This window comes from Balaenoptera ricei, chromosome X (assembly GCF_028023285.1).
Source record: "Balaenoptera ricei isolate mBalRic1 chromosome X, mBalRic1.hap2, whole genome shotgun sequence".
NCBI classification, from domain to species: Eukaryota; Metazoa; Chordata; class Mammalia; order Artiodactyla; family Balaenopteridae; genus Balaenoptera; species Balaenoptera ricei.
The window spans coordinates 95,870,828-95,886,414 of NC_082660.1; the positions used below are offsets into that span (position 1 = coordinate 95,870,828).

Below are 15,587 nucleotides of genomic sequence, written 5' to 3' on the forward strand. Positions count from 1 at the left end.
CAAGTTAAAGCAATAATTTATTGACCTTTTTGTTACTGATTAATTATTTTGACAAATGAATTTTGCAGTGGATTTTGGAGTGAGTGCCCAGGTGAGCAGAACTAATGGGAGGAGAAATAGCTTCATTGGGACACCATACTGGATGGCACCTGAGGTGATTGACTGTGACGAGGACCCCAGACGCTCCTATGATTACAGAGTAAGTGTAAGGATTCAGATAGTAGGAATCAAATTTTGGAAGGGACTTTTGACTTTTTATTTTAAATTATGAAATAAAAGAATAAAAAGCAGGCAGCTCCTTTTTTATGATTCTTTTAATGTATTCTTTTTTATATCTTTATTGGAGTGTAATTGTTTACAATGTTGTGTTAGTTTCTGCTGTACAACAAAGTGAATCAGCTATGTGTATACATATATCCCCATATCCCCTCCCTCTTGAGCCTCCCTCCCACCCTCCCTATCCCACCCCTCTAGGTCATCACAAAGCATCGAGCTGATTTCCCTGTAAAAAGCAGGCAGCTCCTTCTTTCACATAGACTCTAATAAGAAATGCTAGCCACTATTCCTATATGTGGTTTAATGATGTGCATAAAAATAATATTTTCTAAGAATGTAGACAAAGTAGACCATTGGGAGTTATCCATATTTGAGGAAGAATATCCAGTTCATATTGCTTGCAACTTCTTGGTAAAAATATTATATTATGTGGCTTTATATGGAAATTTAACTTCCAGGGACAGAGTGCTTTGTAAACTTAAAAATGAATAAATGTAAAGCCAATTATTAATCCCCACAGTAACTTAGCTCCAGAGAGAAAAAAATAATAATTTGATTACTCAGAGTAATGGAGAAAATCCTTGGCATGGTTCACCTCCAAACCACAGAAAATCAGTGGAATAGACAAATTAAGTAACAATTCATGCTATTTATTAAAATTTCCACTGAAGCTGCAATTTGGACAATATACATCTATGTACACATTTCAAAAAGCTGATGTGGAAAGAAAACTCTCCATTTGCTATAGACTGGAAAAACCACACTCACTCTCCACATCATAAGTCATCCAAACAATTCATTGTGGTTTCGTTGTGTGGAACCTAGGACTCGATACTTGAAGTTGATTAATTCAAGTTTCATCTCTTTTCCCTTTCCCTTAAATGCCCCCTGCTTGATCTGCAAGCAGACCTGCTGAGAGCTTATTATAGCCCAGTACTATTAGGAGCTATGGAGACAATGGAAGCGTAATGTTCTTTAAGTGGCTTGCTGTAAAAAATAATGTTTTATAGCTGTACAATTTCTGGCAATCTAACAAGGACTTTCACCCGTTTTAATTATATATTTTTAATTTTTAGTCCCATGTAACTTAAAGAAAACTTAAACCATCACAACAACCCTTTGAAGCTAAGACATCTATAAACAGGTGTTTTAATTCAGTTAACTTGCTTAGGAGTCATTAAGCCAAACAGTGCACCTCTAGCCCTGTGCCCTTTCCACATTCTAAAAAACAAAGTACAAGAGGGAAGAGATATGGGAACATGTGTATATGTATAACTGATTCACTTCGTTTTAAAGCAGAAACTAACACACCATTGTAAAGCAATTATACTTCAATAAAGATGTTTAAAAAAAAAGTACAGTTAATAGTAGTGAGGGTCATTTCCTAGAGCCTCCTAGAATATAATTTCCTAGAATTATAATAATTCTATCCTCAATATACTATATTCAAGGAACTGCTGAAAGTGCTTATATATAGTATTTCATTTAATACTTATACTAGTTCTATGACGTGTATACCATTATCATCTCTACATAGGGTGAAATTGAGGTACAAAGAGTTAAATCATTTACCTAAGATGCGACTTCTTTACAGCTAGTAGTATGTGATAGGACTTCTTTACAACAAATTCCTTCTGTTATTTCAGTTAAGGTAACAATAGCAATACATCCAAGATGAATTTTCCTTACATTGAATCCCATCCCATGTCAACTGGTTGTGTAGTGCAGTACTGGCTGGTCACAAGGTCAAATAAGATCTTCCTATAACATCAGTCTATAATGAAGCCCCATTATAGAAAACCCATAAAATGGCTGTAACATTGACATCTCCCCTCAGCCAAAGATTGTTTTGAGATTCTAAATACTATCAGTTTCCCATTTTTAAGTGACATTTTTTTGGTCATCTTTTCTTTTGCAGAGTGATGTGTGGTCCGTGGGAATCACTGCTATTGAAATGGCTGAAGGGGCTCCTCGTGAGTAAAAATATTTGTTGTTTGTTCAAAGTTAGGGAAACATGCTGTACAAATCTGCCACTTGTACTAGCTAGCTTGTACTGGCCACAAAGGTGCCACACTATGTGCCAAACTATAAATGGTGGCCTTTTCCTGATTACCAAATGCTGCAGTCAGGATGGCCAGATATGTCTATAAGAAGAGTTTGTATTTTTCTCTCTTAAGATATCTTATTTTAGGATGATTGAGTGTTGTTTCAATTTAGCCTCAATAACATTTGATCCTGATAGTCCTGACCAAACAGAATATAAAGGCATTCAGTACATATTCACTGGTGGAATATTTAGGTTCCCAAACATTTACAGTTATACACTGCTACTACTTCAGACTGCGACAGTTGAGAAAATCCCCCAGTAGTTCCTTTTAATTGAGCCAATCCTCAACAACATTGAGAAGTAAGTTTTTTGTTTTCCTTTGGAGTCAGTCTAGCTCATCATTGGTGCCTTCCTTGCTCCTATCAGCCACTTCATTGCCCCTAATTGTTCAGAAGGCTCAATTTCCTCTTGTTTCCCCCTCCTTCCCATCATTTAAATGACCTGTCAGCATTCTGTTCTCTCAGGACACTGCTTTCTGATAGGAAAGTGAAAATAGAATGTGAACTTGGGTATAAATGATTAATAACCATCTAATGTATGACCCCATAAGCAGAGCATATTTGTTGTCCTCAATACCTAAATCCAAGGATATAAATAATAAATACATTCCTAGTATTGATGAGAAGTGAGAGAAATGCCTGGAGTGTGTGTGTCAGGGGGCAGGGGTTGGAATTGCTTTGCTTCTCCCTCTCCAAGCAGATCTTGTAGGTTCCCATGTTCCTACATGCTTCATCTGCACAGTATCTACTATCTTAGCACTGTGTTTCAAGGCTAATGGGAGTAGAAATAGTGGTAACATAATTGTTAAGAATTCCTGGTGTCCCTTGGAATATCACATATCATAGAACGGGCTTGGATTAAAGCTGAGCCAGATGTGGAGATCAGGTCACTGCTGCATCTCTGCTAGTGCCCAAAAAACTACAAAGTACCTATATTGGGTGAGTTTTAAAATGATGGAAAAATTGTTTACTCCACATATATATAATTGAGATGAGACTGGGAAGGTGCATATTATTACTCATTATCTCATGATTATTTCTCTTTATGAAACATGCTTAAATTATATTGAGCTCCTCCTCTCTTCCTCTTCCTCCTCCTCCTCTCTTGCACTCTTTAAATACACATATTGCATTTCATGAGTATTGATGTATGTATTTGGTTAGGATGAATGACTGCATCAAGTAGTATATTATTTCTAGTGTCTTTCCAAAAAGACTAGCTTTCTACATTTTGCAGATTTGTACTTTTTGATTCACCTTTTTTGGTTTCACTTTTTTATTCTAAAATATTAAATCATTGGAGAAAAGAGGGGTAATGAGCAACTCACAGAAGAAGTACAGAGAGGGAGTTTTTCACAGAATACACAAATGGCAACTTTTTGCAAAAGATAGATGAGGACCAGGAGATTCTTAACTCACAGTAGAAAATAGGACCAGCATGCCTGGATAAGTAGTCATTGGTATGGTGCAACTTTGGTCATGAACAACTTGAAATAGCCATACTGCTAAAACATTTGTCTTTCACCAGTCTCCTTTATTGCCTGGATTATTAATTTTGGATGGGAATGACTGTCATCAATTTAAATACAGAAATCCTCCAGGTTGTGATATTTATCATCTCAGAAAGGATGGCCTTCCAAAATGACAGTTATATGATAATTACCTCTGAGGTCCAAATAACAAAATCCCCTTCTGCCTTTGGTGAGTCTCTCCCAGGGAAGTAAAAAGAAAGAGAGAATTCCTTCTCACTAAAAGGGTGCTGTAGGGACTCTCGGAGGAGAGAGAATCAGGACCCTTGCACATCAGGACTTTAAGTCCTTGGCTTCTGGATAGAAATTCAAACTTGATGTGCAGACCTTTAAACCAAGGCCAGAACATTGCTAGTAGTTATTCAAACACCAGAATATCATAGGTCAATTAATATTGAATATGTGTAGTTCTTAGTTTCTTTGTTTTTTATAGAAAAGTGAATCGTCGCCTGGAGAAGCAGTACTGGATTGACAGTTTACTCCAACTCTCCTTCCTTGTCAAGGATCTACACCAGCCAATTTACCTTAATCAGAACTGTATCTTTCCCTATGTTAGCATTCTCCTTGGTGTTGTAGAGATTGTTTTTAATACTATCAGACATGCTTGTTTATAGTCCTACTTCTATTCCTTGTAGTGTCCTTCCCTTACACTCCAAATCAATCTTTACCTGAGTGTCTTTACCCCTGTCCCATCAGGAGACCCATTTCTTCAGTATTCAGAAGATTCCTTTGGATCTCAACGTATTGTAGGAGTTAAACCACGTTATTTAAAATAATTCAAACTACACCCAGTTTAATGTTTCTAATCTATCAAGATATGTATTTTTAAAGTAGATTTACTACTTCAAAGGAATGAGCCTCTAATGGTGAAAATTTAGGCAACATTAGGATATATGGGGTGAAGGGGACATTAACTGGAATTCCTAAAATTAGACAATATAGGAAACCTCCACAATTGCTGTTTGACATGGTTCTTGTACCCACCCTATGCTTCATTCCTTTGTGGACTTCTCCTTTCCTTTAATGAAAACTTACCCAGCCTATGCCCTAACTCTTGACACTGAAGATGTTGTTAGTTAACTGAGATGCTCAGATGTTAATAAATGACAACTGCTTAATATTGTAAAAATTTACTTACGATATGTTTAAAAGACAGATTCTGGTGATTGATTGGACACAGTAAAGGAATGAAGAGAATCAAATATTATCTGGATGTTTTGAGCTGGGGGCTAATTTTGCCCTCAATTATATACCTGCACCTTCTATTAATTTATACCCATGTAATTGAAACAAAATTTTGACCTTTGAACAATTGCCTTTATATTACTCTAATGAAATTACCCTGGGGAGTTTATTTCTACTACTATGAGAGGCCAGTTTGACATTGTAGTTTCTCTGGAGATGTATTTTGGGAGAGGAAGGATGCCTCTAAAGAGTCATTAATATCAAAATGTCCTCAGATGAATGGCACACTTGTAGTGTTAGATGAAATTTACACTATGGCTTTCCTTTGGGGAATTATTGCACTGCCCGTTTTCTTTAATCAGAACACAAGAGGAAATAAGTGAAGTGAGACACATATTTAAACACTTACAGAAAATCCCAGAATTCCCAAGCCAATGAGGTAATGAATTTATATACCACATATTGTAATAGGTGTTTCTTTGTATGGCTGTGTGTCTAAAGAAAGAGAATGAAAGTCTAGTAATTTGGCACAGAAATGAGGTGCCAGATAGTTAAAATCTTATAATATCAATAGCTAATATTTATTAAGTGCTTACTCTGTGCCAGACACTTTTATATGTAGGTTGCCATTTAATCCTCATAGCAACTCTTTGAAGGAATTCTTGATATATTTCCTGTTTTTAAGATGAAGAAACCAAGGCACAGAGAGGTTAAGTAATTTGACCAAGGTCACAAAGGTAGAATTAGGATTTGAACACAGGTGATCTTACTCTAGAGGGTGTGTTCTTAATAGTTACTCTATCTACCTCTTTTCCTAGAACTGTCAGCTTCCAAAACAGATTATTCTCCTCTTTTTAGACTACTAAATAATTGTTTATGTATTATTGCACATAGTTATTAGTCTGGTTGACTTTTTCAGCCTATAATTACATATTCCAATTTTACAACTGTAGATACCTGCAGCACAAAAACACAGAAGAGTGCTTGTCTCCACCTGTATTGTTTACTTCTCTAGATATAAATTATCAATCACACATTTCAAAATTTTTATCTAGTGTAATTTATTATTATTTGTCACACCTGGCAAAAGTGAAGCTTTAGGATCTTATATAATGGACTGTTTGTGTTAAAATCAGCTTTCCTATAACTACATTCTTTTGTATCTATTCCTTAGTATCTATTCAACATGATATGTGAAAGAACACTGAGAATCCCCTCTGGAATAAGAAGTGTGTTCTGTAGTTACCCTTCTTACTCATTCGAAGCTTGTCTATTTTCCTTTGCAGCCCTGTGTAACCTTCAGCCTTTGGAAGCCCTATTCGTTATTTTGCGAGAATCTGCTCCCAAAGTCAAATCCAGCGGATGGTAAAGATGAATGACTTAATCTCTTAAACACATTAACCTGACATTTTTATGTAGCAAAGAATTCATTTGGTCAGCCCTGCTTCAACATCCTTATTGGACAAAATTTCCTAAAAACCAATACCTTAAGTAAGGGGGTCTAAATGACTAGTGTTCATTAAGAGCTAGCTAGCCAATCAGAAATAATACTCTCCGTAGTATATTGTGATGACATTACTGTCCTGGCATTAATGACATATTCAGTTATTTCTTCAGTAATGGGATGGACTAATGGAAGCCATTTGAGAAGTTTCTCACTGAGCCTAGATAGGCAGTCAGTGATTGTGATATATAGCCCAGTCGTTTGACCCATTGAACTAAACATCCACAGACCTAGGAAAGAGGACTTGTTCTCTCAGCGTGCTACAGCCCAACTAAACTTGGGAATCTTTCTTCCTGAAGCTTTTTGATCTAGTTCCTGAAGCTCTTGCTTGTTCTTAGTATTTATTGCTTTCCCTGGTAGAAGTGGTTACTATGATTTGATTGCAGACATTCTTCCTTGTGATTAAATTTAACCCTTCCCACAGATTCAGGCTTTCTGGTCACATCTGTTTCTATGGGCCATTTTATAAGATTAATTAGTCATGGTACTATTAACACCCTTTTCTGGATCATTACATTGGCACCTTTGTAACTTAAAGTGCATATAGTCAAGTGAAACACTCAGGCTTCAAAGGATGAATACTAAATTGGATGACCAATCTAGTCTCATGGTCTACATAAACCACATCAACCACTTAATTGCCTTCACACCACTTGACTTTTTATCATGTACATACTTCCGAACTCATTGAAGTTTCTACTATTATTTGGGTAGAAAATGCCATTGACTCTGGCCTCTTCAGAGGTTTGAATGGCATTGCTGTGTAATGTATATTGTCAAGCTGCAGAATATTTGGCTACTGAAAAGACTATTAATAGCTAGAGACAACTCTCTTCAAAAATACAACCTTCAGAGTGGCATGTGGGTGGAGGTGGGAGGAGGTGTGGCAGGCCTGAGAATGCTCTTTTATCTCTTTGACTCATTTCTTTTAGGTCCCGCAAGTTCCATAATTTCATGGAAAAGTGCATGATAAAAAATTTCTTATTTCGTCCTACTTCTGCAAACATGCTTCATCACCCATTTGTTCGGAATATAAAAAATGAAGGACATGTTGTTGAGTCATTAAAGAAGCACCTTACTGGAATCATTAAAAAGAGACAGAAAAAAGGTAGAATATGTGAATCTTCATTTTACTGGAATATATATTCAAATGAGAGCAAAATTTATTAATTTATTTTTTTCAGGAAAAAATATTTAAGAATTAGGTTGAAAGTAAAAATTCTGAGGCCTCTGATATTTAGTTTTTCCACTAATATGCCATATGCATTTAATTCATTATCTCTTACCTGATCATATATATATATATAAGATTATAAATTTTTGTCAGTTACAACTGGCACGTGTTCATATTTACAAAGACTTTGAAGGTCTCCAGAAGAATTTTGTGATATGCCAATTTTATTTTAAGAAAACTCCTAACTGAAGAAATAAAATAAACAAAAAGATAACAAAATCTATATCTTATTGTTCTTTTTTGGCTAATATGTTCATTAACTCCAATGAGATAAATGGATTTGTAATTAACCATTTACTGACTACTAATTTTGAAGTAATATCAGTGTACCATACAAAGTTGATTTTATGTATGAATCTCCAACTTTAAGATGAAATTAAAGGAACACATTTATGCAAATAAAAGCAAGCTTCTAGATTTTAATGTCAAAAATGACAGGATGAATGTTCATCAAACCCAGAGGAAATTACTTAGGAAGTTCTAACTTTATAGGTTGTATACCATATTCTGCATTTAACGTAGGGCACCATAGGCAGGGTTGAGTGGTAATGGAATGGCAAAGGGGGAGCCTGAAAAAGATAGCAGCCATTCTCAGATTCACTCTAAGATTGATTGCAGCGAGCTCCTTCCATCTACATAAATATACATATCTTATTTTGGAGTGAGAAGCAGAAGGAATTAATTTATTTACCCATGGTGGAGAATTTATTGGACCAGCATCACAGAAGCCGACCAATCACAAATGGATACAGGAAGACCACACATCTAGTTGAGAATTCGCTAATTACCAGAGCTGCAAGATTTTCAAAATGTAACCTGCAGGAAAAGACACGATTATATGGAGATTACATGGAAGATGTAAATATAGTTGTCCTAAACTCTTTTTTTTTTTTAATGTCTTTATTGGAGTATCATTGCTTTACAATGTTCTGGTAGTTTCTTCTATATAACAAAGCTATATGTATACTTATATCCCCATATCCCCTCCCTCTTGCATCTCCCTCCAACCCTCCCTATCCCACCCCTCTAGGTGGTCACAAAGCACCGAGCTGATCTCCCTGTGCTATGCGGCTGCTTCCCACTAGCTATCTAATTGACATTTGGTAGTGTATATATGTCAATGCCACTCTCTCACTTCGTCCCAGCTTACCCTTCCCCCTCCCTGTGTCCTCCAGTCCATTCTCTATGTCTGCATCTTTATTCCTGTCCTGACCCTAGGTTCTTCAGACCCTTTTTTTTTTTCTTTTTTAGATTCCATATATATGTGTTAGCATACAGTATTTGTTTTTCTCTTTCTGACTTACTTCACTCTGTATGACAGACTCTAGGTCCCTCCACCTCACTACAAGTAACTCAATTTTGTATCTTTTTATGGCTCAGTAATATTGCATTGTACATATGTGCCACATATTCTTTATCCATTCATCTGTCGATGGACACTTAGGTTGCTTCCATGTCCTGGCTATTGTAAATAGAGCTGCAATGAACATTGTGGTCCATGACTCTTTTTGAATTATGGTTTTCTCAGGGTATATGCCCAGTAGTGGAATTGCTGGGTCGTATGGTAGTTCTATTTTTAGTTTTTTAAGGAACCTCCATACTGTTCTCCATAGTGGCTGTATCAGTTTACATTCCCACCAACAGTGCAAGAGTGTTCCTTGCTGGTTTCCTCTCCAGCATTTATTGTTTGTAGATTTGTTCATGATGGCCATTCTGACCGGTGTGAGGTGATACTTCACTGTAGTATTGATTTGCATTTCTCTAATGATTAGTGATGTTGAGCATCCTTTCATGTGTTTGTTGGCAATCTGTATATCTTTGGAGAAATGACTATTTAGGTCTTTGGCCCATTTTTGGATTGGGTTTTTTTTGTTTTTTTGATATTGAGCTGCATGAGCTGTCTGTATATTTTGGAGATTAATCCTTTGTCAGTTGCTTCATTTGCAAATATATTCTCCCATTCTGAGGGTTGTCTTTTCATCTTATTTATGGTTTCCTTTATTGTGCAAAAGCTTTTACATTTCATTAGGTCCCATTTGTTTATTTTTGTTTTTCTTTCCATTTCTCTAGGAAGTGGGGCAAAAAGGATCTTGCTATGATTTATGTCATAGAGTGTTCTGTCTATGTTTTCCTCAAAGAGTTTTATAGTGTCTGGCCTTATATTTAGGTCTTTAATCCATTTTGATTTTATTTTTGTGCATGGTGTTAGGGAGTGTTCTAATTTCATTCTTTTACATGTAGCTGTCCAGTTTTCCCAGCCCCACTTATTGAAGAGGCTGTCTTTTCTCCATTGTATATTCTTACCTCCTTTATCAAACATAAGGTGACCATATGTGTGTGGGTTTATCTCTGGGCTTTCTATCCTGTTCCATTGATCTATATTTCTCTTTTTGTGCCAGTACCATACTGTCTTGATTACTGTAGCTTTGTAGTATAGTCTGAATTCAGGGAGCCTGATTCCTCCAGCTCCGTTTTTCTTTCTCAAGATTGCTTTGGCTATTTGGGCTCTTTTTTGTTTCCATACAAATTGTGAAAATTTTTGTTCTAGTTCTATGAAAAATGCCATTGGTAGTTTGAAAAGGATTGCACTGAATCTGTAGATTGCTTTAGGTAGTATAGTCATTTTCACAATGTTGATTCTTCCAATCCAAGAACATGGTATATCTCTCCATCTGTTTGTATCGTCTTTAATTTCTTTCATCAGTGTCTTATAGTTTTCTGCATACAGGTCTTTTGTCTCCTTAGGTAGGTTTATTCCTAGGTATTTTATTCTTTTTGTTGCAAAGGTAAATGGGAGTGTTTCCTTAATTTCTCTTTCAGATTTTTCATCATTAGTGTATAGGAATGCAAGAGATTTCTGTGCATTAATTCTGTATCCTGCTACTTTACCAATTCATTGATTAGCTCTAGTAGTTTTCTGGTAGAGTCTTTAGGACTCTGTATGTATAGTATCATGTCATCTGCAAACAGTAACAGCTTTACTTCTTCTTTTCCAATTTGAATACCTTTTATTTCTTTTCTTCTCTGATTTCTGTGGCTAAAACTTCCAAAACTATGTTGAATAATAGTGCTGAGAGTGGGCAACCTTGTCTTGTTCCTGATCTTAGTGGAAACGGTTTCAGTTTTTCACCATTGAGAACAATGTTGGCTGTGGGTTTGTCATATATGACTTTATTATGTTGAGGTAAGTTCCCTCTATGACTACTTTCTGGAGGATTTTTATCCTAAATGGGTGTTGAATTTTGTCGAAATCTTTTCTGCATCTTTTGAGATATCATATGGTTTTTATCCTTCAATTTTTTAATATGGTGTTTCACATTGATTGATTTGCATATATTGAAGAATCCTTGCATCCCTGCATAAACCCTACTTGATCATGGTATATGATCCTTTTAATGTACTGTTGGATTCTGTTTGCTAGTATTTTGTTGAGGATTTTTACATCTATGTTCATCAGTGATATTGGCCTATAGTTTTCTTTCTTTGTGACATCTTTGTCTGGTTTTGGTATCAGGGTGATGGTGGCCTCATAGAATGAGTTTGAGAGTGTTCCTCCCTCTTCTATATTTTGGAAGAGTTTGAGAAAGATAGGTGTTAGCTCTTCTCTAAATGTTTGATAGAATTCACCTGTGAAGCCATCTGGTCCTTGGCTTTTGTTTGTTGGAAGATATTTAATCACAGTTTCAATTTCAGTGCTTGTGATTGGTCTGTTTATATTTTCTATTCCTTCCTGGTTCAGTCTCAGAAGGTTGTGTTTTTCTAAGAATTTGTCCATTTCTTCCAGGTTGTCCATTTTATTGGCATATAGTTGCTTGTAGTAATCTCTCATGATCGTTTGTATTTCTGCAGTGTCAGTTGTTACTTCTCCGTTTTCATTTCTAATTCTGTTAATTTGAGTCTTCTCCCTTTTTTTCTTGATAAGTCAGGCTAGTGGTTTATCAATTTTGTTTATCTTCTCAAATAACCAGCTTTTAGTTTTATTGATGTTTGCTCTCGTTTTCTTCATGTCTTTTTCATTTACTTCTGATCTGATCTTTATGGTTTCTTTCCTTCTGCTAACTTTGGGTTGTTTTTTGTTGTTGTTGTTCTTTCTATAATTGCTTTTGGTGTAAGGTTAGGTTGTTTCTTTGAGATTTTTCTCTTTTCTTGAGGTAGGTTTTTATTGCTATAAACTTCCCTGTTAGAACTGCTTTTGCTGCATCCCATAGCTTTTGGGTCACTGTGTTTTCATTGTCATCTGTTTCTAGGTATTTTTTGATTTCCTCTTTGATATCTTCAGTGATCTCTTGGTTATTTAATAGCATATTGTTTAGCCTCCATGTGTTTGTATTTTTTACGGTTTCTTTCCTGTAATAGATATCTAGTTTCATAACGTTGTGGTGGGAGAAGATACTTGATACAATTTCAAGTTTCTTAAATGTACCAAGGTTTCATTTGTGACCCAAGATGTGATCTATCCTGGAGGATGTTCCATGAGCACTTGAGAAGAAAGTGTATTCTGTTGTTTTTGGATGGAATGTCCTATAAAATCAATTAAGTCCACCTTGTCTAATGTATCATTTAAAGCTTGTGTTTCCTTATTTAGTTTCATTTTGGATGATCTGTCCATTGGTGAAAGTGGGGTGTTAATGTCCCCTACTATGATTGTGTTACTGTCGATTTCCCCTTTTATGGCTGTTAGCATTTGCCTTATGCATTGAGGTGCTCCTATGTTGGGTGCATAAATATTTACAATTGTTATATCTTCTTCTTGGATTGATCCCTTGATCATTATGTAGTGTCCTTCTTTGTCTCTTGTAATAGTCTTTATTTTAAAGTCTATTTCGTCTGATATGAGAATTGCTACTCCAGCTTCCTTTTGATTTCCATTTGCATGGAATATCTTTTTCCATCCCCTCATTTTCAGTCTATATGTGTCCCTAGGTCTAAAGTGGGTCTCTTGTACACAGCATATGCACAGGTCTTGTTTTTGTATCCATTCAGCCAGTCTGTGTCTTTTGGTGGGATCATTTAACCCATTTACATTTAAAGTAATTATCAATATATATGTTTCTATTAACATTTTCTTAATTGTTTTGGGTTTGTTTTTGTAGGTCTTTTCCTTCTCTTGTGTTTCCTGCCTAGAGAAGTTCCTTTAGCATTTGTTGTAAAGCTGGTTTGGTGGTTCTGAATTCTCTTAACTTTTGCTTTTCTGTAAAGGTTTTAATTTCCTGTTGAATCTGAATGAGATCCTTGCTGGGTAGAGTAATCTTGGTTGTCGGTTTTTCCCTTTCATCGCTTTAAATATGTCCTGCCACTTCCTTTGGGCTTGTAGAGTTTCTGCTGAAAGATCAGATGTTAACCATATAGGGGTTCCCTTGTATGTTATTTGTTGCTTTTCCCTTGCTGCTATTAATATTTTTTTTTGGATTTAATTTTTGATATTTTGATTAATATGTGTCTTGATGTGTTTTGCCTTGGATTTATCCTGTATGGGACTCTCTGTGCTGGTGGACTTGATTGACTATTTCCTTTCCCATATTAGGGAAGTTTTCAAGTATAATCTCTTCAAATATTTTCTCAGTGCCTTCTTCTCTCTCTTCTTCTTTCGGGACCCCTATAATTCGAATGTTGGTGCATTTAATGTTGTCCCAGAAGTCTCTGAGACTGTCTTCAATTCTCTTCATTCTTTTTTCTTTATCCTGCTCTGCAGTAGTTATTTCCACTATTTTATCTTCCAGGTCACTTATCTGTTCTTCTGCCTCAGTCTTTCTGCTATTGATTCCTTCTAGAGAATTTTAAATTTCATTTATTGTGTTGTTCATCATTGTTTGTTTGCTCTTTAGTTCTTCTAGGTCCTTCTTAAATGTTTCTTGTATATTCTATTTCCAAGATTTTGGATCATCTTTACTATCATATTCTGAATTGTTTTTCAGGTTGGCTGCCTATTTCCTCTTCGTTTGTTTGGTATGGTGGGTTTTTATCTTGCTCCTTCGTCTGCTGTGTATTTCTCTGTCTTCTCATTTCGCTTAACTTACTGTGTTTGGGGTCTCCTTTTCACAGGCTAGAGGTTCATAGTTCCCGTTGTTTTTGGTGTCTGCCCCCAGTGGGTGAGGTTGGTTCAGTGGGTTGTGTATGCTTCCTGGTGGAGGGGACTGGTGCCTGTGTTCTGGTGGATGACGCTAGATCTTGTCTTTCAGGTGGGCAGGGCTACGTCTGGTGGTGTGTTTGGGGATGTCTGTGAACTTATTGTGATTTTAGGCAGCCTCTCTGCTAATGGGTGGGGTTGTGTTCCTGTCTTGCTAGTTGTTTGGCATGGGGCGTCCAGCACTGGGGCTTGCTGGCTGTTGGGTGGAGCTGGGTCTTAGCATTGAGATGGTGATCTCTGGGAGAGCTTTTGCTCATTGATATTACGTGGGGCCAGGAGGTCTCTGGTGGACCAGTGTCCTGAACTGAGTCCTCCCACCTCAGAGCCTCAGACCTGACACCAGGCTGGAGCACCAAGACCCTGTCAGACACACGGAATTATCAAGATAGTGGTCCTTGGCAAGTGAAACCACAAGATAGGAGGCTCGTGCTATGCCTGGTCCTGCTGAGCAATTTTCAGACTTCAGCTCATTTAGGCAACAGGGCGACTCTTGGGTGACGTGAGGCAGGACAGGTCCATGGGGCGTGTGGTGCTCATCCAGTGCACGGCCTGAGGGGCCCAGTCGAAGCCCTCAGGGAAGGCCAACAGTGACCAGGACTCCCGCCTCCTGCAGCTGCGGCCTCTTTGGGATCTCCCTCCTGGTGTCAAGTATCTCTCACTCCTGCTTTGGCAGCTGTGCCTTTACCCTGAGCTTTTTCATGAGGCTAGCGCTCCCCGAGGCGATGCATGAAAAGTGGAGGCCGCATTCCTAAACTCTTTAATATAGGAAATTCAAAAGAAAACTCTTTTATTTTTAAGCTTCTATATTTCAGTACTGCACAGCTGACAGGAAAGATGCCAAACATTTTCAGTGTGTCAAGTGTAAAACCCAGAATTTAGATTTTTACCTTCTCATTGAAAGGACCAAAGATAGGTGTGGGCCCAAGCCATAAAGTCCTTAAATCCAGAGTACACACCTGTAAGCCATGCTCACCAACCATCTAGTTTCTCTTGGCCCTTTCTCTTTTTACCTTTCTCAATTTTTCCTCTTTAGAATTGCAGCAATCAGATTGCTAAATATTTTTTCCTATGCTGAGAGAAATTAGTCTCTATGGAATAGCTGCACCGTGCTGCAGAAGTAGGCCTAGGAACAAGGATATTGTCTCCATCACCAACTAGGCATTATGTGAAGGGTTACAGTCCTCTTGTCCTTATAAATTCACTCAGCTTCCTGAGTAGTAAAGGGTGCACATTGACTAAGGTGGATTATCTTAATCTCTGTTGTTTGTTATGCATTTTTTTCTCTTTCATAAAAAGGAATACCTCTGATCTTTGAAAGAGAAGAAGCTATTAAGGAGCAGTATACCATGAGAAGATTCAGGTGCGTTAGACAAATTACATATATAATTTGATGTTAGCAATTCATGTAAGACAGTTGATTCCATACTGTTGTATGTGACTCAGAAAACTTAATCCTTTCTGATAAAATAAAAACAGATCTGTATTTGCAAGAGATATTTGAGTGGAAATGTTGAGGAAAAGTTTTTATTACTACCCAAAGAGTCCTTAATTTCTGGTAATAGAATGATCAAGTATATTATAAGACCATTAGTACTGAATATATTAGTAATGCAAAGACTTTCAGAC

At 36.8% G+C, this 15,587-nt stretch overlaps 1 protein-coding gene across 6 annotated transcripts in view; it reads left to right on the plus strand.

Moving 5' to 3' along the window:
- Positions 1-15,587, plus strand: part of NRK (Nik related kinase) — a 141,731-nt gene that overhangs the window by 78,325 nt on the left and 47,819 nt on the right. For all 6 annotated transcript variants that reach the window (XM_059909951.1, XM_059909946.1, XM_059909947.1 and 3 more), the window contains 5 exons: positions 69-199; positions 2,195-2,249; positions 6,383-6,461; positions 7,533-7,708; positions 15,258-15,321. In XM_059909951.1, coding sequence (XP_059765934.1) covers positions 69-199; positions 2,195-2,249; positions 6,383-6,461; positions 7,533-7,708; positions 15,258-15,321 — 505 coding nt within the window. The remainder of the gene's footprint in view (positions 1-68; positions 200-2,194; positions 2,250-6,382; positions 6,462-7,532; positions 7,709-15,257; positions 15,322-15,587) is intronic.